Consider the following 22,586-nt stretch of genomic DNA (forward strand, 5'->3'; position numbering starts at 1 on the left):
TCAGCTTTTGGATAATTGTTTGTAAATATTGTTTTTATAACATTAAAGGTTCAGATTGGAATTTGACATAAAATGTGTCAGTGATTGCAGAAATGTGTACAGCTATCAACAAACCAATTTAAATGTTTTGTACTTATTTGGAAAAAGTACAATTAAAATATATAAAAAAAAAAGAATTTGCCCCCGGCTGTATTCAAGTGGGAGTGAGAGACATTTGTTTTGTACCTTGTAGGCCAACACAAGAGAATCACCATTTCCAATAATATCACAGTTGATATCATTCAATTAGGATTCACATGAAACTTTATGAACATGATGTGATGATCCAAAGTAGCACAACAAGGGTCTTCAACAGGGGGTCCGGGACCCCTAAGGGGTGAGAGTTACAATAGGGGTCCTCCAAATCTTTGCATGTGTGATCGAAACTTTTTTCTCATTTTTTATATTAACCACTTGAACCCTAACCTCGCCTACCAGGCTTTCTACTTGAACCCTAACCCCCAGCGTGAGGCGTTGTGAGCTTGTAGATCTGCTATTTTTGGCAAAGAGGTTTGGTGTGGATGGGGGATAGTACAGAGTGAAAGGTCAAGTTTATTTAATAAACTAGGCCTATTATTGACAGTTCAAGTGGTTAAATATCAGAAAACACAAATTGACAATTTGACATGAATCCAAAATACACTGATGATTGCGCTGTCAAACAATGAAACTATATGGAATCTATGAAAAGATTATGGGGGTCCCTGCTTCATCTCTCTCTCAACTAAGGGGTCCTTGGCCTGGCTGAAAACGTTGAAGACCCCTGAAGTAGCATATTGACTGCTGTATCCCTGCCCTGGCCTATCAACGCCCTCTGGCGTGCGTTGAGAGAATTGAACCGACGAACATTTTGAAACAGCAGTTTGAAGATGGCGGAGAGTGAATTGAACGTGGACAGCATCATCTCAAGGCTTTTGGAAGGTGCGTAAGATAAAATCAAATGGAATTTAAGCAACCACCAGCATTTTCATTCTTGTTGAATCGGTCCTGTAGTTTGCTATGTACATGCAGTTGATTCACGAGACAAAAAATGTAACTGGAGAGCATAGGCTAGCGATACCATTAGCTAACGTTACGTGGTGGCTAATGTTAATAGCTACATACACATTTATAGCCTATTTCTATTTCGTCCCGCCAGCCTGTGTGTCGCTTGACAGAAAATACGTATTTTAAACATTAAAAGGCTGACGTATTTCAGATGAGAATTATTGTAATATTTGTCAAGGGGCAGTTTCTGGAAAGGCTCGGGCCACGAAGTATAAAATGACCTGCTGTCGTGTTTATAAACAATCTGTCAGCAGCAGGGAACGCCTGCCTGCCTACTTTCTCTGTTTACTGTTCACTGTACTGGGTCGTTAGGTCCACAGCAAACACAGTACAGGTAAAAGTATCAATACTGCATCGTAGAAATAGTACTACGTCCGTAAAAGTCCGGGATTCAAAATTTACTTGGGTAAAAAAAGTACGAATGGACTGGCATCAAAATGTACTTCCACTAATAGAAAGTGCTCATTATGCAGAATGTACGTAGCATTTCAATTTTTCAAATGTATACAAATCTTTTGAAAATAGACGAAGATCGGCTATTTTCTAAAGGCTGAAATGTATATAGGGTTGGATACTGTTGTTAAGGTTTTGTAATTATGATCAAAATCTAACTAGTAAAAAAAAGTAACTAGTAATAACGTTTTCAAATAATTGTAGTTGAGTAAAAGTAATATATTTGTATCCAAGATGTAGTGGTGTAGAAGTAAAGGTATTGGGAATTGGAAATACTAGTAGGAAAGTAAAGTACAAATAACTCAAAATTGAAGTACAGTACTTAAGTAAATGTACTTTAAGTTACTTTACACCACTGCATTTATCTGTCTTACTTGAGAGTTGCAATGTGAAAGTTTGGTCGCTGGTTGGGAGACAACTCCTAAAGCTATGAACCAGAGCGTTAATATGGCATTGTTGTATTCGGATCAATGTTTAAAATATCAAAATGTTAAATGCCCCTTTGCTCCTCTGTACTAGCTGGCATGTCTTGTAACTTACAACTTGAGTAACTACTCTACTAACTGTACATGTGTCACACAAAAATACAATGACATTTCCCAGCGATGTGATCATCACAGCAACCATGCCTTATGGCCTATCCTATCAGCTAGTATGCATTTTGTGAAAGCATATACCTTATCTGACTGACACACTTGGCTTGTAGGTGGACATCTTGCTGTGAGGCAGTAGCAGTACAAACAGAGATAAAATACTATTCATGGGTTGCATTTGTAGTCCTAAACCGGCCATATTGAGGACCACAGGTGTTCAATTTGTCTCATTGGCATAGAACCAATGTTCTATGTTAATCAAAACACCTGTGTTGGTCCTCAAAATGGCTGGTGTAGGACTACAAATGCAACCCATGAATACAATAATATTCAGCCTATTACATAATCATTGAAATAGGACAATGACCAAATATAGCAATCACTGGTACAAGGGCCACCAATACTTTTCTGTAGCCAAATCTCACTTCATTCTAGTGCTGTGCCGGGTCCGGGGCTTGTTAAGAGCTGACTGTTTGCCAGCTTCGGAATGAAAGTTCAATTTACGTTTCCCTGGTGAAGCATCTGTTGAATATAGACATGGCCACCCATGAACCTTCAAAGCACCTTCAGGCCACCTTGGCACAGCTTCCACAAGAATGTGGAACTGTTGGAAGGACAGACCAGCATGTCTGTTCACAACTAGGTTCTCAAGCTCTTCCACTATCTTTGAATGTTTAGTCTGTTATTCTGCCTTGTCATCTGTCATTTATGATTTCGGGAATTACTTGCGCAACTTGCGCAACATCCACTTAGAAAATAGATTTCCTTGTTAAAATAAATTCTGCATCAAAACTCAAAAAAGGAATATTGGATTTACAGTATGTTGGCTCTGGAAAGTTGATTATATCTCAGCTGCAATGCCCACTGCACCTAAATTTGATCTGATCTGAGGGAATCCAGTGAAACTGCTTTTTGTGCTTTGCCTTGACTAATGTTTTAAGATGTAGCTAAGCCTACTACCAGTAAGACTCCCTAATCAGGAGATAAGCGACCGTTGGTCGCTTATCTCCACAAATAGGCCAAAAGTTTGTTTTACCAATTATCAAGACATACGGGCAGTTGACAGTTTGCCATGGTTACTCATTGAAGTTGAATCTCCATATATGGAGATAACCTACGCATCACACTAAGTCTGACCTCACCAGCCCATATTTGGGCATGAGCAACTTATGTCTCCATATATGGAGATATGATGACATCACACAGTCCTCAGCCGATGATTTGGCGTGATGTCATACAATACACAAACGAGCCCTACAGTATAAAGGGGCAATTCTTGCCAGGAAAGAAGCATTTCTTCGACTCAGACCTTATCGCCAGCTTATCTCCACAAATAGGCCAAAAGTTTGTTTTACCAATATAAGAGTTGGTTGCTAGGGTAAAAAACATGGTTGCTATGGTAAACAGTTGGTTGCTAAGGTAAAAAAAGACATGGTTGCTATGGTAAACAGTTGGTTGCTAGGGTAAAAAAAATGGTTGCTATGGTAAACAGTTGGTTGCTAGGGTAAAAAAACATGGTTGCTATGGTAAACAGTTGGTTGCTAGGGTAAACAGTTGGTTGCTAGGGTAAAACCATGGTTGCTAAGGTGGTTGCTAACGTACACTAACAGACCAGCAACAACAGACTGTTGCCACAGCAACGTACACAAAGGTTCATACTGATGTCAGCAGTGTGATGTCATACTGATGCGGAGATATGAGCAGGGCAAAGGTGTGACGTGTGACGTGACGGACGGCCGGTGGAGGTTTTGATACTAAACTGCGACCTTACGGTCGCAATTAACTCCAGAGGTTTTTCACAGCTAGTTTATCTGGGCTTTAGTATTTTTTGGCATTTTTTAGGCATCTAAAACCTGGTCCTGAGTCCCTACTGAGTGTGTGCTTATTTAGTCGACTTAAAGTGTCACTTTCTGTTGTCAATTTTAGCTCTATATTCTGATAGTAATGATTGATGTATTTTGTTCAGTAACAGGGTCTCTCCAGCAGCTCTTTAGTAAACATAAAATACATTTTCAGGTTGCAATATCAATTTGATCCAAACAGGAGAGAGAACTCCTACAGGAGCAAGTGAAATTGGAAGTGATGAAGTAAGCAGACAAAATTAGAACTTGGAACAAATTGAAGCTGATTATTGGGTACTCTTTCCTGATTGGATGAATTTGTCAACCCACCTCAGAATTAAGAGCTGGAGAGATGGGGAGACCCCTAATTGACTTTCCGGGTTGGACGCCACGATTTTCTTAAAGGGCCAGTTCACCTCTGGGGCAACCAGATCTTATTTTATTGTTGTTTGGGACACGATCAACACAATCCTGGTTATTTTTTTGTGTTCAATCTGTGTTTTGAGATATTTTTGTATTTCAGCATGAATGATGATGCTTTTTGCATCATATGATGCAGCATGATGACTCATATGATGCAAAACGCAGTCGCGTGCGTGTCCATAGTCCACAATGATGCACTGATCGTGCACGACGATCGCGAACGCAAACTCATGTGAATCTGAGCTGCCATTCTCCAGTTAGCCCCAGGCCAGCAGTGTGTTTACAAAGTGAGCAAACAGTCAGAAACAAAGTACAGAGAAACAGCTTCTTCTGGCCCAAAAAAATGCGTATTCTGCTCCAGGTTACTTAGTAACCCCGGAGCGGCGATCCGATTTTGGATTTTTTAAAAATATGAAATCAAATTAAATTCTCTGGTTTCTCGGGTGAAGCGGCCTGGACAAGTTCAACAAATGTTGTATAGCAATGGTTATCATATACAGCTTTTACAAAAACTACCTTTAAGAACCAAATTGCTTAAGAAGTGCCAGCCTACAGAAATGCCAAACGGTAACAATAGGTGTCGTTAACATTATATTATAATGTTAACGACACTGAGCAGTCAAACTTTGCTCACTCAGTCAGTAATGATTCAGCCTTGCTATTGACTGCAGACTCAAAGCCCTGCTTAAAGCAATTTCATGCTTTGTGACATTCACAGCTCTCAGATATTTGTAGGCAAATCAGATAGTCTAGAATAGATGGCTGATAAGGAAATTGATTGTGTGAAATTGATGTTGAGAAGCGCACGACCACTTTAGTGAGGTTGGTTGAGCTTTACAGCTGCTTGTTTTGTCACAGCATCACTGCAACAACAACAACATTGCACTCATTTACTCGCCTCTTCTCTCTAGGATTTAGAGAGTTGGATTACATGACTAATGAGACTTTGAGAGAAAGTGTGTGTGCGGAGCCTCCGTGTTCATATGCATGTTTGTGCGAGTGCACGGCTGTCTGGCTGAGTGTGCTACTGCTAACTAAGCCAAGGGACACTAAGCCACACCAATACATACATTAATCCATCTTAAACGGTTGCTTGTGGTACCATTCTGCAATTTGTCACCTGTATAGGAAACAAAGAGATGGAGAGGAAAACGCTGTAGGGGAACTGACTGCCTAACACACTCTAATTTGGCCAGTCCTAGCTGTCCTAAATAGGAATCTGCAGTGGGTCTGGGTAGCTTGAGGGCAAAACTTTCTTCTTCGTTTCAAATGCAAATCCTCCCACAATGCTTTGTTTAGTGTCAGAAACTGGCCGTCGACTCATGTTATTGAAACGAACAGTTGGTCACCGTTCCATTTTTACACCTATATAGCATTACATTAATTCATTTGGACATTGACCATGGTTTACGGGTCAGTTTTACTTGAGGCTACATTATGTCTCATTATGAATGATTGTTTATGGCAGAGGACTGGCTGTTAGATAAAGGAGGCAGTCAGTGGTTATTTGTCAATGTAATGAAGGGGAAAAGAATGTCATAGATTGTTAGCTAGACCACCCTAAATGTAGGCTATAATGTCAGTTCATCACTCAGCTCCCCCTCAATAAACTGAAGATGGAACTCAGATTTGCTCATAGATGGTGCATCAGCCAATAGCTACCTTAATAAGGAAATTATTTTCATGTTCTCCTCTCAGCTCAAAACACAGCTCTCGAACCACCACTCTCAGCTAGCCAACAACACCAACACGTGCAATTTACTTTCTTCTGTTTATCATCTTTATATAAATCTGTACTCTGAACCCTATGGCTGAAGTCCAGAAAGTAGGCTTAGGATCAGAACCGATAAAACCCACACCATTTCTGAAGAAGCAAGCAGCCTTCATAGTCTTAAGCAACAGCTCTGCTGTGTAGAATGTCTTAGCTTACCCGAGCTGAGGCTCAACTCTATAAAGCTTTAGAAGCACTACGCACACTATCAGGGACATGCTGGGCCCCTGATTCAGCCCGGGAAAAAGTGTTGGAGAGGCCCTCATTGTGCACTATAGAGAGAGATCTCTCTCTATAACGCTGCTGCTACTCAAAGATTTGTGACAAAGTGACAAGCCAGTGGGCCAATTACATGAGTTATTATATTTTGTCCTTGTTGGGCGGAAACCTTGTATGTCCAAAACCGTTTGTTTTGTATTTATCATTTTAAAAATGATTTAAACTAGTGAAAACAGCCAATCTGTGCTTGTAGATCTGCTGTTTTCACTACTTTTGTGTGACGACATTGTATGATGAAGCAAGGCTTCGCTTTGCGAAAAAATGTACAAATTTGAAACTTGGAGGTACGAGGTTTCTGCCCGACAGTGACGATTTACTTTGTTGGCAGCCCAGCCTCCAAAATGGAACAAAGGCCGACATTTTATTTTAATTTTTCTCCTAATGGCCGGCCTGGACCGGCCGAGAATGAACCGGCCGTTCGGGAGTTGTCCCGCTTTTCCCAATGGCCAGCACGTCCCTCCCTGCACACTATTTAGTTAATGCCAAGATATTGGTGTTTTACTGCTGTTGTATACATTTTATTTGAATATTAAATAATAATTGTATGATGATGAGATATTTTTTGCTGGCCTGATTCTAATGCTGTCGGTGGTGATGGCAGTGCTACAGAAGTGATTAATGATGCCAAATGTCCTTGTCTCCTCTCCAGTGCGAGGATGTCGTCCTGGAAAGATAGTCCAGATGACGGAGGCAGAGGTGCGGGGGCTCTGCATCAAGTCCAGGGAGATCTTTCTCAGCCAGCCCATCCTCCTGGAGCTGGAAGCTCCCCTCAAGATATGTGGTCAGTAGTGGCCCACGCTGTTCTCAGTGTTGTGTAATGTGTGGTGTATCCCTACATGGTACAGACAAAGGAACTTTCCATTGTCTCAAGAGTTGAGCAGCACGTTTCTTTTAACTGCCACCCTCATACTTAAATCAGAACAATCTTGCAATCCTCTTTCTTCTTGACATTTTTTCACTCCCTTTGTTTTCCTCTCCTCTTTAGCTTCATTTCCTTCTATGTAATATCGTCATTTCTCTTGCACCATTCATGTCACTTCCTCTGTATTTATTTCTCTTACATTATACAGGCCATGCAAATGTGCTTCTAAATTGAGTTAAGTGGTGCGGAAAAGAAATTTAGGTGGGTGATCTCAGAAAAACGATTTGAATTTAAAGTTGTGCACAAGCTCCTTTCCAATTTTATGGGTAATATGAATTGAATTTCTGGAATATGTTTTGATTAATGAATGCACTATAGAATCCTGACTGAATTCTTGCCTACCTTCACATTTACGTCTATGGGTTTGCCGCTCTGACATCATGCTCTGACATCACGCTCTGGCTTCACTGTGATGTCACAGAATCCCTTTTATGCCCATATATTGAGTTCCCTGATGTCATCAATATTAATCCCAAATCTAACAGGACTTCATATGGTTATGCCCATATATGGAGGCCACATCGGCCACATACCACACTAACAGAATCCATATATGACAAAGACAGATGGCCAAGACAGCCCATATCAGTGTGGCTGGTTCTACAGACAGGGATCTCCAGGGATCTAACTGTCAAAAATTCCCCTAGGGATTTTGCAAATGGAATCATGGATTTTGGTTTTCCTAATCCCCCGAAAATGTGAACAAACTTTATTGTTGGACATATTGAACTGGACTATTGGGTCTTAATAGTCGAACATAGTTCTTGTATCCACCCTCGCACACCATAAACAAGTCTTGTAGAGCCCTGGTCATTATGTGTCATTTTCATTGACATAAACTTCCATAAAACAAGTGTTCCTATGCATTCTCCAGCCTAGACATGATGGAGTGGGCAGACAACATATTGACAGTGACTTATACGGCTCAATCTAGGAAAGCTGTGCTCTGACGAAGGGTCTGCTCTGGTGGGCAGTGAGCATGCTCCCGTTCACCAGAGCTTTGGCCACTTCAGTCAGAGCACAGAGAAAGAAGCTATTGGTTTGATGAAGCACGGGATTCCCGTCTGGGGATATGAGCACCCAAAGTATGTGCAGAGTTTGGGTTATGCACTGTGCACACTGCATAGTATCAGGGATGGAAAGTAACTGTATTTAGTACCTGCAACAGTTCCAACACACACGCACGCATGTCACGTCTCGGATCCACAGCAAACACACACACGGCCGGACACGTGTCTCACACAACCTGGATTAGATCTCCGGTGTTCACATAAAAATCACTATTAAACAGCATACATTTTGGCAAATAGAAAAAAGGACTTTCTTTTCTTTATTTTGTGCATATGCTACTGGTCAATGCCTGTGTGAGAATTCAGATCAGATTCAGCTCTAGCCACTGAGGAGAACCGGGCAAAACAGAGTGATTTTTAGAAGAGATTTGTAGAATTATAGGAGGATGGGATGATATAGGAGGATTGTAGCATGAAAACTGGCCCAGATAACACTGCCGCTGCCTTGGTCATATTTGTACTGTACATAAAGAAAGGCGTGTGTCACCATGAATCGCCATAGATAGCGGCTTTATATATTCATCTTCTCTCTGTCCTTCCATACATTAGAAATAACCAGCATTATCTCTATCTGGTGAGTGTCTCTAGTACATAATTCTCGGCACACTCCCACATGTTTTATCTCTCTCCAGCACATCTTTGAAGCTGTACACAACTCTCCCTCTCTGAACCCCGTTAATGTATTCGCCAGTCCTTCAGTATTCAATGCCGGCATTGAAATGCACAGGCCTAGTCCTGCACATTGTTAGTTTGTGGTACTCCTAAATAAAGCTACCTCCCACATACTGTAACTTTGTGCAGTTGTTATCGACTCATAGGCCTATCAGATATCGGATGGTAGTAGACTACTTGGTGCATGTTTGTCCATATAAATCAGAGGTAGCTATGTTGAAGCATGGTTGGCATACAGTAACGGTACTACTTTATGCATGCTTGTCCATATAAATCATGTTAAAGCACAGTTGTCATTGTCATTGCTCAACTTTACATTAACTGGACCATTCACATAACAAATATCAAATCAATTAACTTTTAATGGCCCTGCAGGATCCTTGATAGCCCTTTACTTGGTTCTATACCCCTCCAAAATATGGTTGTTTATATCACTATGAAAATGTCCTTTTTTTCCTCCTTTTCTTTTTGTTGCTCCAATGCTATTGTTGCTGAACTTGTAACCCCATGCCGATTGCCTTGTCTTTAAGCCACATCTGAGATGATAGCCTTTCAGAGGCCTGATGCCAACTCTGTACACACAAAACAATGTTTGTGTTAAATTATTCACAAAGGCCACTAGGACGAGGTTCTGCTTCTATTCTCTTTCATATGCTTACCCTAATGTCACCATGGCACGATGTGTGCCCAAGACAGTAAAGATATTTCTGAGGATAGACCAGCATTACCATTTGGAATGTCGAAAGATATGTAAACGGAAGTTGGTGGTTTAATTTGATGTGTGTTGTACTATATATATGTATATACAGTATATGTATGTATGTGTCAAATTTCACCTTGCAAGGTGTCACTCCATTTCTCAATCTCCTTTGGCTTCAGTTTTGAGAAAAACATGCTCATAAATTAACTGATATTGTATAACTGAAGAAGACACTTTTGACCAGTCTGCAATTTTAAATGAATTGAAGCATAGCGTTAGTTTATGCAGGACATGTGTCTCACCCACTTCAGCTGTAATCAGCTGTCAGTTAGATCCTTTTCTATTCCTCATTCACAGATCTGCTGATTATTACATCACATTGTCATAATCCAATCGGAGCTCACGCTCAGTAAGGGAGCCTCCTTTAAATACCGCTTGCATTCACTATAGTTCTGCTTGTCTTGGATCTGAAGCCTTGGATCCGCTGCTGCTTAGCTGCCTCCTCCACCACAGCTTCCACATTTTGATTTGAGTCTGGCATAGGCTCAAATACCTGTGATTTTATGTCTGCTGATTCAAGCTAATGTCAATTTATTGTCGCTATTGTACTACTATTGTATCTCTATGGGGGGGTTTTGCTTAAAGTTCCCTGATTTTGCATAGCAAGCATGCATGAACAAGCATTTCCAATCGCGGAGCCCTTTAACGGCAAGTTTAACTATATTCCATGTGTTGCAATAAATGGTTAAATCTACTTTGATGTGAGTGTTCCTGACTAAAATACATTTTATTGCAGGTGTCATGCAATGCCATGTGAACGGCATGGCAGTTTTAGAACACTTGCCTGTAAATACACTTTTTGTCAAACATTTTTCATGCAAGCTGGCAGAATTGGTTATTTTGCCATGCAACAGTGCTAAGAATAAATAAATGTCCAATAATTTGGGCATTGTCCAGTAAGTCAAAAGGATGTGGTTAAATTGGACATAAATTAAATGATGGTAAATGTTGCATTTATTTAACGCTTTTTATCCAAAGCGGGTTCAGAGTCTTGCTCCAGGACACATTGACACTTAACTCTGGGGGAGCCTGGGATTGAACTGGGAATCTCGTGGTTCCCATCCATTCAGTCGCTCTACCGGCCAGCCACTGCCGCCCCATTATGATTAATTAATCAAAGTTAGCATCATTAAGGGGATTCCAGACGGTACGCGGTCACCGCCTGCTAGTAATTCATTTTCAATGAGAGGCGGGCGGCTATTTCGTCCGCGCAGCGAAGTTTAGAGGCGGCGAGGCGAGCGGGCGCAGTCCCGTGAAAATCCCCGCGAGCGTGCTCGTTTGTGCATGCGTACGCGGGCGGTGAGAGATGGATTGTGTTCATCTTTGTGAAATACCGCGCAGCGTTTACTCAAAGAGCGAGTGTGTTTGTGTATCACCGCGGCGTGTTCCTCGCAGATCCAAGCGGGAGCCCCGGCGGCAACCGCTGTCCGTCTGTAGAGCGCCTTACTCTGCCTGTGTGCACTGTGCATGACAGGGTATGATCGACCGTGGTGCCTGAACAATAACTTGACAATGAAATCATTTTCATGAAACTTGGGGGAATGATCAGTAGGCGTCCCTGAAGAAACTATTAACTTTGGATATAAAAGGTCAAGGTCAGATTGACATCTGCCATATCTCCGGAGCAGAGGAAAGTAGAACAAGAGATGGTGGGCGGGCATAGTAGGCACCCCCAGGTGCATTTTTACTCTCTTTGTCACTTTAAGAGTAGATAAGTCCCTAAAATTTACAGCTCCAACATAGGCTAGTGTTTTTCTCTTGGGATTTCTCCTTCCCTGTTCTATAATAAACATTAAATCTCTGCTGCTGCTATTCTCAGACACCGCATAAGACGGACTGTAAATTATTCACCCTCACCTTACAATTCATTTTGAGAGGACAAGGCTGGGTGCTACCGCCCCAGAGAGCCAATCCTGACACAGCCAACCTCAAAACAACCTAGGCTATGTCCAGTCATGTAGGAGCTTTCAGTGTAGTGAAGCTCACACTTAAATGAGAAATGTAGCCACTGACCACCCTATAACTTGGTTTGGATTCAGACCAGTAATGGCTAGCTCGGAGAAGGGAGGACTTGTTGTTCCTTGTGCTCTTGGAAATGTTCAAGAAGTGCAAGGGTGTTTTTTTTTGTTTTGTTATCAAGCTGTGTAGTTAATTCTTGCATAACATGATGGGACCACACTCTTTCCTACTAGTGAGGCATTCTCTTAAACAGTTTTCCACTGCCTGCACTGACTTCAAATGCTAAAGTTAAGACCATTAGGCTCGGAGTGACTGAATAATGATGTTTCATTGTAGTTGATTTATTTATATTTCTCCCTTTTTTCCAGTTGAAGGACTGATCTAATGAAAAGGAATGCATTCAGGAAAATAATTCAGTAATCTTCAGTAAAACATAAAAATAGGGTCTACATCCAGAAATCAATTGAGGGGAATTGGGGGCTAAAACTACTGCTCTCCCATTTTGCCTGGTATAGTATGTATTTGATAGCAGTACACAGGTATCAGTGAATTCTCACTTACCACCTTCCTCCATCAGGGGCAGCAGTAGCTCAGGAGGTAGGCCTTGGAATTGGAAGGTTCCCAGTTTCATCCACAGGTCCTCCTGGCTTTATGTCAAAGTGTCCTTGAGCAAGACACTTAACCACTGTCTGTTTAGCAAGTTGATGCCTTGCATGATTTCCTCTGCCATCATTGCGTGAATGTGTGTGTGAATAATGCACATTGTAAAGCACTTTGGATAAAGAATATATATAAATGCAACATTTACTACACGTATCTTCTCTCCTTACTCCTGCACAAAAATAATTTAAATATAGGTTTGAAGGGTAAGCGCATACTGTACGTACACAATAACAAACGTAGGGTTAATATGGCCCTGTAACTTGCTCAAGGCCACCTTTGCAACAGAGGGCACTAAGATGTTAAGAAAGGTATTGGCCATAATTCCAGTTTGTATTCTTCTCAGGGCCAATGTGTCAGACATTTAATCAGGCCTATTTCATTATGAGTTGTATTTAGTGCCACCTTATAATGAAGTATTGCTGTCAGATGGGATTGTATTTGTATACATGACTCCTTTCCATCTGTGACTTTGATAAATGCCTATTATTGTTGTCTGAAGGCATCTTGAGTGGCTCTCTCCAGCTCTGTCTGGAGCACTTAGCCCAAAATAGAGCAGCTCTTTTAAGAGCCTCACAGACGAAACGCGATGTTGGATCCGATCAGATCTCGTGCCCGGGGGTTTATCGGTGTTCATTTCAAACGACAGTCTTGAATTCGGGCCCGGTATATCCCGCTGTGCCAAGTGAAATATCTCAGACCATTACAAATGAGACCGACGTCTCGCGATTCTAGCCACCCACGATCTCGGGGGGGTGGTGCCATGAGAGACACGACTAGATGGTTCTCAACCTGTGGATCGGGACCCACAGGGGTACAAGATGTACAGAAAGGGTTCCTTTAAGATGAAACCATGTTTACATAGGCCTACATATATTCTAAGGAAATGGGTTGTGATTTTATAATATTAAAATGACGAAATTAAACAAATATATTCGCTATCTAACGTTCGCACATTGCTGACCATACTACTGTGTATAAGTGTATTTGCCCTTCAACTATAAAATATATATTGTTTTTTATGAGACATCCATTGTAATTAGGCTATGCTCCCAAATCCATGTTATTACCTTCTGTTCGCATATGCAATGAGTCCCGCAGTGCTGCCAATCTGTTGAAGGTGAAAATCATGGAGGTTTTTTAGCGAGGTGAAACGCCATCAAAAGCCATGGAGCGTGTATCACATTATCTGCGGGGATGGGTGACATAAAGTAGCCTACTGGAAATGTGCATCAAATGACAGTGCCGTCGAGCGCTGATCAGCTGCTTTTTTTCCTTTTCTTTTTTTGCGCAGCCTCTTAACAATTAAGGCACGCATGGTGCTTTCTTCAGTGGCAGTGCTACTAATTAAATATTAAAACGGCGAAATTAAACAAATATATTCGCTATAGTCTATAATAAAGAGTCTCTCTCTCTCTCTCCCTCTCTCTCTCTGTCTGTGCGATATTTGTAGCTAATAATGCAGTAGGCCTATTGATACTTTTACTTAAGTAAAGAATTGGAGTACTTTTTCCATCACTGCTCAAATTAACTGTTCATCAGCGTGAATGCTTTCAGGTGTGTATGTGTATCTGATCAATATAGGAAATTGCCCATTACATCCTGCATGACATCAAAGCGACATGTTGTGTGAAGTCTTGTGAGCATGAAAGAGTTTGAACTTGAACATGTAGTGCGCTACATCGTGAAAAAAGTATTAAGAGTAGACCTAGGCTAGGCCTATAAAAGCCTTTTAAAATGTTATATCTTGCTCAAATTAATCATTACATCATTGCGCGAAACTATAGCACACGCGAGCCCATGGCATCTCACCCCTGGTCAGATCAATAATTAGCGCATCAGTTCCAGGTGGTGGTCGCTGATACGGCGAAGTGCAAATCAGGCTTGTCACTCACACAACACAGCTGCTGACTGCACGTGTTTTAGACTTTGGTTGGTGTTATTACTGTTATGTTGATATGATTGATCTGAACCAAGCTGGACCCAGCGGATTATGTAGTCTACAAGGAAGCACGTTGGCTGTCTCACCCTGTCTGTCTGTCACAGCAATGGATTAATTGGTAGAAGTTGGTGTTACATTCTTCTTTCGTGTATCATCGTCCTTTCCACACAAGTGATAACTGCGCCATCATGACAAAACATTATAAAAACAAAGGTAGGTTGGTAGTCTTCTAGGTAGGCTACTGTGCGCACACTGGCCGCTGCTCACTTTATAGATATTATAATTATATATTCAGTTATGTTTTTGGCAAGCGAGACGCGAGATGTGATGCGCATCCAGCAAGACACGGCTGAGAGTGTCGCATCTCCAATATCATTGATTGACCAGTGTCCACTCCTAAAAAGCATCAACCAGCATTTTAACGGCAACCAGCCAGACATTAAACAGACATGAGCTTAATCAGCTAATAGCAATTATGAATGTCCAAACCTCGCCGTTGTGGGCGTGCAGTCGCAGAAAAAAAAAAGTTTAACCTCTCGCTTTTTTTTTTTTTACTGTCCCACCAACATCCAAGCATATAGAATAGGGACAGGGCTAGGTTCCTCAATATCATTTAGCTGGGGACCCCCTGGAACTCCCCAAGGACTGGCGGTCCTCTTTGAGGACCAATGAACAAACTGACAGAACGAGAGGCGCAATGATGTTCCTGCAGCCCGCGCGTAAAAGTAAAAAAAAAAAGGAATGCAATGGAATGTCTCTGACTTTGAGTATTACATTATATGAATAAGATATTATATATAGGGTGTCTGTCTGTCAAGTTGCACAAGGTCAATTTAGAGCCCTTATAATACACGGATAGAACAGCACTGCCCTAGCCAAATCTGCGCAGCAAAAAAAAGACACTGCCTTGTTGCCAAATGACTGCGCAGAAGAAGAAAAAAGAAGAAAGAACGCTATAGGCTATAACGTTTTTGAACAAGTGATTACAACAAGGGAGAGAGTAGGCTAAAGTAAAAAGTAAGTAGGCCTAGGCTAATAATAATAATAAAAGTGTAGGCTGTGACCGAATAGCCTACACTCTGCGCAGCCTAAAAAAGGGAGGAGCTGGCTTCATATAATCTGATGCAATCCCGTGAGCTCATTCAGACGACAATAATTGTAAAGGATTCCTACCCGATGACCCGACAATATCAAGCTTTTTTGATATTATCGTGAGTGCTCCCGACGAGTCCCGAGGTCATAAAAAAGCTAATTAACATAATCCGATCGTGTCGGGGTACTGTTCAAGCCCAAGACCGATTCCGGGGCCGACCAAACGATTTTCCCGGGGGGTCCTCCCGAAATCTGGTCGGGGATCCTCGGCCCCGAGATCGGCTCAATGTGAACGGGCCTTTAGCTGGTGCAAGAGGATATAAAAGGAAGCAGGTCTTGGCTGGGTTGTGAAGAGAAGGGCCCCCTGCAGTGTCCCTCTGCTTCAGTAACAGTGCATAGGGTTCAGATACTAACTTGGTTGATATTGAGGCTTGCTGGTGGTGGCCTAGGGGCCACATGAACCACTGTAGGATTAATTTAAAGGTGTGTGTATGTGCATGAACCATACACATGCTTCCATACGTGTTTTTGCCTGTGTGGGTATGATTAACCTGGATTGTCAAATAGTCTCTTCCTCATTTCCCATGGGCCTTGGCACTGATCTGGTCGCAGCAATGATGGCTCATTCTGCCTGCATTCGTGTCCTTGAGCTTGCACAATTATACACAGGCCTTTATCCCTAACCAATCTACATGCCCTGTAGTGCACTATGGAAGGTGTGTTTTTGCAAGCATGGTGATGAGTGAGTGATGGGAAGTCAATCAGTGGTTAAAAACTGATTGACCAATAAAACACTGCATCTTACTTTAGAGCCTTTTGATGTGAGATGAGATGTTGGCTAATTTAGGGTTGAGAGAGAGAAGGGTGGGGGGGCAATAGACGTGCAGAGATGCACTGCAATAATAATAACTATAATGACAGTCCACATGCAGCCATCGTCCATGGAGACCCTTGATCCACAGCTGGAGGGACCATAATCACGATCCATCAAAGCCATGGATTAGGAGAAGAAAAGGCGGGGAGTGGATGTAAAGGTCATGTGGACAGACATCACAGCATCCACCGCAGAGATTCGTGTAGAAGATTCTTTCTCATTGCTCTCCCCGCCTTATCACCCACTCTTTAATGCATCCGAAGAAAACACAGCATCAAACAGAATTTGATTTAAAAATCTATATTATTCATTATTATTATGCCCCATCACAGCCCCGCAATGGATCGCTGTTTTGGAGTAGTATGCAAGAGGTCATAGAGCTGTGTGTTGCTCATTGTAAAGTTTTGTCATCCTTCTTTTGCAAACGGGTTTAAATGTACTGCCTTCCTCCAGGTGATATCCATGGCCAGTACACAGACCTGCTGAGGCTGTTTGAGTACGGTGGCTTCCCTCCAGAGGCCAACTACCTCTTCCTGGGGGACTATGTCGACAGAGGAAAACAGTCCCTGGAGACCATCTGCCTGCTGCTGGCCTACAAAATCAAATACCCAGAGAACTTCTTCCTGCTCAGGGGGAACCACGAGTGTGCCTCCATCAACCGCATCTATGGCTTCTATGATGAGTGTGAGTTGGCATAATAATACCCATACTCTGACTGACACACACACACACACACACACACACACACACACACACACACACACACACACACACACACACACACACACACACTATCTCTCTTAAAACATAGATTTGATCTAATTTTGATGGTGGTTGGTTTTGTATACTTCCCCAGGTAAGCGCAGGTTCAACATCAAATTATGGAAAACCTTCACAGACTGTTTCAACTGCCTCCCCATCGCTGCCATCATTGATGAGAAGATCTTCTGCTGCCATGGAGGTAAGCCGGCTGAGCTACTGTATCAACCTTTTGATCTCTCAGTTCTCCACAAGCTGTTCACTTTTTCATACCCTGGCTTTCAGCCTAATAGTGTGTTGCTGGACACAAACTCAGTGTTTTCACCTGATAATTGGACACTTTTTTTTTGTTTAGGTGAAAGTGTGTGTTATTATTTTCACATGACACTAAGCATGAATCAGACTTTACGTGGAATAATATACCGTGGCTGAGGGGCCAACACTGCTTGAATTGCACAAAAGTCAGCTCTTCATTTCCTTTTTACAGGTTTGTCACCTGATTTGCAGTCCATGGAACAGATCCGCAGGATCATGAGGCCAACAGATGTTCCTGATACAGGTATAGGTATCTTGTGTGTGTGAAAATGTGATACTGAGCTAGTTCACCTCATCGTTTTTCTATACTTTTTTGTCTCAGTATTTCCCTTTTGAATGATATGACCCAGTCCTGCTTTTTTTATGAGAAACTATTACACCAGCTGATCCCCCTTTTTTTGCATTGGAAAAGAAGAAAGATCTTTCACTGAAGACATTCCACGTGGCATGTCTTTGTTCTCCTTTCATGTCTATCTACCGCCTACATCTCCCCCTGTCTGCACTTCTCTCAGGCCTGCTGTGTGACCTGCTGTGGTCTGATCCAGACAAGGACGTGCAAGGCTGGGGGGAAAATGACCGCGGTGTGTCTTTCACCTTCGGGGCCGACGTAGTCAGCAAGTTCCTCAACCGCCACGACCTTGACCTGATCTGCCGAGCCCACCAGGTAGTGGTCGAAGGATGAGATATACCGTTGATGGATTACTATTTAGATGGGAATCATAGTGGTGATTTATGGGAGGCTCCAAGGATGGAGTTGTTTGTCCATCCAACACTAGCTTGCCATTGAAGTTGCTGTGCACCTTTTATGCTCCATAGAGAAAAAGACCTCAGCTCAAACTTTCCACTTGCATACCAGATTTCTCAAAATGTGATGGGTGGATTGACAGGAATCATGCTACCCTGAGGATTAACCCCAACCATGTGATTGAACTCATGACATTCCGTTTAGTGTCACCCTCAAAATATTTTGTCTCACTAGTGAGAGGACCTTTCTTGGAAAGACAATGGTCTGTTGAACCACTTTAGTCTGGTTGGGTGAAGACTCGAGCATGTACTCGAGTCCGGGGGCTGTAGGGCTTTTAGACACTTAGCTCCATTTGCACAGGACTAGTATTACCTGGGGACCTCTGGTAATTTATAATAATTGTTGAGGTAATCTGTTGAGGTGATATTAACCACATGTGAAGTTAGAATTCCAGGGGAAATTACTGACCACATTTAGAATTTTCGACAAATGCAGAAGGTCATCTGATAATACTAAATAATGCTGTGTGACTTGGCATCTCAGTAATAATTTTTCTTTAGCAAGGTTTTTTGTTGTCTTTTTTCCCCACCTCTTTCCTGGTTGAGAATTATGGAGGCTGCATTATGGTGGAAATTTGACTTATCTCCCCCCAGATCATATACAATAAAATCCTGAGTGTTCATTTAAATCTTGAGAGTGTACAAATGGAACCAAATCCATCAGAAGCGTGAAATCTCAAAAGATGGTGAGATGGGTGACATTGGTGTTGCATGGCAGTAAGGAATTCTTTTCTCTTTCAACAGGCTCAATACAAATACCCTTTTTCAGATTTGAGTAAAATACAGACTTCACCTATCCTGTGTGAATGCGCCACACAAAACAGACATCGGAGGGGATATATGTTTTGATGGAATGAGAAATTGGATGGTGTGATACATCTGACTTAATAACGCAAGTCTAGATGTTAAACGTGTATTGAAAGAAATGTCTGTGACTTCGTTAATTACACGTCCTTGAAGCTGTAGTTCTTTTCGTGTGAATAATGACTGCAGCTATTGAAAGGACACAGAAGTGTAATAGCCTCCACACATTAACAACATACATAATTAATCCCCACCTACCTCCTATTGCTAGTTTCTGCCGTCAGTCTATGCTCACACAGCGAAGCTCTTGGAACTGTGAACTGTGTTTGAAAGTGTGTGTGTGTCCGTCCAATAACTACTTTATAAGCTGATAGTGGTTTTGTATTGGATGTTTAATACTGATCCAGAAGGTGGCTGTTTAGGTAATGTTTTCTCTTGTGGGTAGCTGGTTGGTTCTATGAAAATCAGATTTAGTCATCATCAAAAGTCTTTGTCTTAGTATTGCCAATAGCAGATTGTGTTATAAAGTCACATGTCCTCTGCAAACAGGTCGTGGAGGATGGATATGAGTTCTTTGCCAAACGCCAACTGGTCACGCTTTTCTCTGCTCCAAACTACTGTGGGGAGTTCGACAATGCCGGCGGTATGATGAGTGTTGATGAATCGCTCATGTGTTCTTTCCAGGTAAACACACGCCCACACACAAGTTAGTGGTTACCTTTCATATTCATGATTAGTAATTATACTGATTTTCCAGGTAAAGCTATTTACTTTATTTGCGACAGCGTTTCGATCTGTGAGATAAAAAAATAAAACGGTTTGATCTGTGAGATAGAAACGTCGCAAATAAAGTATAGCCTTTACCTTGAAAATCTCTTCATATTAGTTTAATTTGCCTATAGTGACCACTGTCGATGTGCATGTAAATAAGTATGCTTTGTACTAGTAATTATACTCACACACACACACACACACACACACACACACACACACACACACACACACACACACACACACACACACACACACCTCTTATCCCTTTTCTCTATTTCTTTTAAGATCCTGAAGCCCTCAGAGAAAAAGGCCAAGTACCAGTATGGGGGGGTCAATTCTGGTCGGCCTGTCACGCCACCCCGTACTGCCCAGGCCCCCAAGAAGAGGTGAACATTCAGCCTCACCTACCCTTCTTTCCCCCTACCCTTTCCCAATCTTTCCACCACTGCAACCCCATTAAATCCCCTGTATAGGGAATATACAGGGCTTATCCATCGCCCCGATAATTCTCCTCTTTCCTTTCTTCCTCCAGTCCCACTGACAGCTCTTTTCTTAATATGTATGTGTACATAAATTTGCTGTGACCAATCGATGTATTATTTCCTGCCTGTTTGTTGGTATTTTTGATATTATTAACAAATATACTATTTGTGGTTTTACTTGCAATGCCATTTGAGCCCCATCTTCTCTGAGGTTCTATGTTGTGTAAGGAAACAACCCCTCTGTTCAGAATGGGGCAAGTGAATGCTTTAAGAGGAATTTCTTTTGGATCTCTTAATTGAAAAAAAGAAGGAAGGGAAAAAAAGGATGTTGAACATTGTTTTGCCTTGATTTCTCCAAAAAACAGTGAAAAGCCTCCAGATGAATTTGATTGCAGCTAACCTAGGCGCTGTGTGATGCTCATCACAGCCACTTCCATTAGTTCACAGTTAACAGTTCTAACGCATTGCGTTATGTCTGTGTGTGTGTGTGCACATATGAAGTTGCTTGTATGAATGCTTTTACGCGTGCTATGCACACTCGCACTATTCAACCCTTTGGGGGATCGGGGGATCCATGTTCATACACAAGGAGAAACAATGAATGGACTGGAATGAACTAAACGGGCTTAAACTAATGCTGCTAGCATTGTACACTCACTGTACAAACACTCCCCCACTCTCTCATACATCCCCGTGCCTGGTTGCCACACCCACGCAAGCACGTCACTTCTCACATAGAGGTGGTTAATGCCCTCACAGGTGTACTTACTGTTAACCTTAAAGGTAATACTCCCTGACATAAAATACTTTTTATTTACTGTGCGCTAAAAGACACTAACAAATCTTGTAATTGATAACGTCTTGAGAGCCATGTACATACTTAGGTTTTTTCCCTAGGTTTGAGACATTCATTATTCATGGTAGATATTTTAGTGGCGTGGAACCAGAGTAAGTTGAAAAGAATGCTAATGTTAATGCTTTGCCATTCAGGACCTTGTTTGTAGATGCTCTTAATGGTGGGGAAATACCTAACAGCATGTTCTGCAAATGTGTAGCTTACCTAACTCCTCAAGGGGTAAAATAGCAGATATAGTATTCAGCAAACATCTGTCTTTAGCTCTGCATGCACAGGATACAGTCAGCAATACTTAAAGGTGCTGTAGGTGATTTTCTTGTGTTAAGTGTTAAATAGGTTGATGTCATGATAGTAATCATTGCAGTACTGTTGGTTTAGTAGAGAGATTCTCCCCGTCTCTCAAGATCTTTAGTAAAGCGAAAATGCATATTCATTTTATTAAAGAGCTGGGGAGACCCATGTTACTGTACAAATACTATATAGCAATGATTACTATCACAATATAGAGCTTTAACTTAAAACATTTTTAACTAAGAAATATCACTTGGCCTACCTTTAATTAAACTAACAAAGAGCACTCAAAGTTAGTTATTTTGAAGGGACTGTCTTGATCAGCCCTACTCAACATCACCCTGTCTGTTCATATCAGGCACAAATAAGAACTAGCAGCAGGAGTGATAAACAAATCACATGGATTTCACATTACTGTGTGATAGTGGCGCCACCTGGTGTACTGTAGGTCTTATTTTTCCAAATTCAAATTACACTGAGGGTGAGTATTTGATGTTACCAGTGTAAGATGCTGTATCACTAATATCAGGAGGTACTTCAGCTCTCTTCTACGGTCCTACAATTTGCCTGGTTGGCAGTTAAGCTTCGGTCTACTTAACACATGATTGCAGCAGACATTTTGTGAAATAGTTGCCTCATTTTCTTTTTGCTCTGTCTGTTGTATTCTTTTCCAGTTGTTTTTCAATGTACTCTTCACATTGTTTACTTTATATTCACTTAATTTATTTCCTAATCACAATAATAAGGAAACTAAAAACCTGAGGTGTTACCAAAAGCTGTTTTGCAATTTGTACAAGGTGGTTTCAGAAGTCTATGAATTCAATAAAATGGATGAAATAAACCGTTTCTCCCTCCTTTTTATTGGTAGTTTTCTGTGTTTTGTATATTTCATTTAGTGTAATATCAAGACATTTGAAGTGAAATATATATCTGAGCACCTAGTTCTTCATTCTTCATCCTTCATCTATACACTTTTGTTAAGCCCCACAGAAGGGTCAAAATTGTAGTCTGAACTCTGAATGGTACAGGCAACTTATTCGATTTATTCTGAACTTTGATATTCATTATCAATTTCAACTGTCAAAATGAATTCAATCAATGATT

At 41.5% G+C, this 22,586-nt stretch overlaps 1 protein-coding gene across 1 annotated transcript; it reads left to right on the forward strand.

The window, feature by feature from the left end:
• Positions 1-886: 886 nt before the first annotated feature.
• LOC308305230 (serine/threonine-protein phosphatase PP1-beta catalytic subunit-like) lies at positions 887-22,317 on the forward strand. The gene is made up of 8 exons (XM_080749978.1): positions 887-960; positions 7,096-7,227; positions 16,851-17,081; positions 17,254-17,358; positions 17,644-17,715; positions 17,984-18,135; positions 19,629-19,763; positions 20,139-22,317. Exons 1-8 carry the CDS (start codon positions 909-911, stop codon positions 20,241-20,243), a joined length of 984 nt encoding a protein of 327 aa, XP_080606104.1. The 5' UTR covers positions 887-908; the 3' UTR covers positions 20,244-22,317.
• The last annotated feature ends 269 nt before the right edge of the window (positions 22,318-22,586 follow it).

This window comes from Nannobrachium achirus (genome assembly GCF_963921795.1).
Source record: "Nannobrachium achirus genome assembly, chromosome: 20".
Lineage (NCBI taxonomy): Eukaryota > Metazoa > Chordata > Actinopteri > Myctophiformes > Myctophidae > Nannobrachium > Nannobrachium achirus.

Excerpts from the sequence above, each read along its gene's own strand:
- LOC308305230 (XM_080749978.1), top strand. The coding sequence starts at position 909 with ATGGCGGAGAGTGAATTGAACGTGGACAGCATCATCTCAAGGCTTTTG. Across the intron at positions 7,228-16,850 it reads AGCTCCCCTCAAGATATGTG|GTGATATCCATGGCCAGTAC; the intron begins GTCAGTAGTGGC and ends GCCTTCCTCCAG. Across the intron at positions 19,764-20,138 it reads CGCTCATGTGTTCTTTCCAG|ATCCTGAAGCCCTCAGAGAA; the intron begins GTAAACACACGC and ends ATTTCTTTTAAG.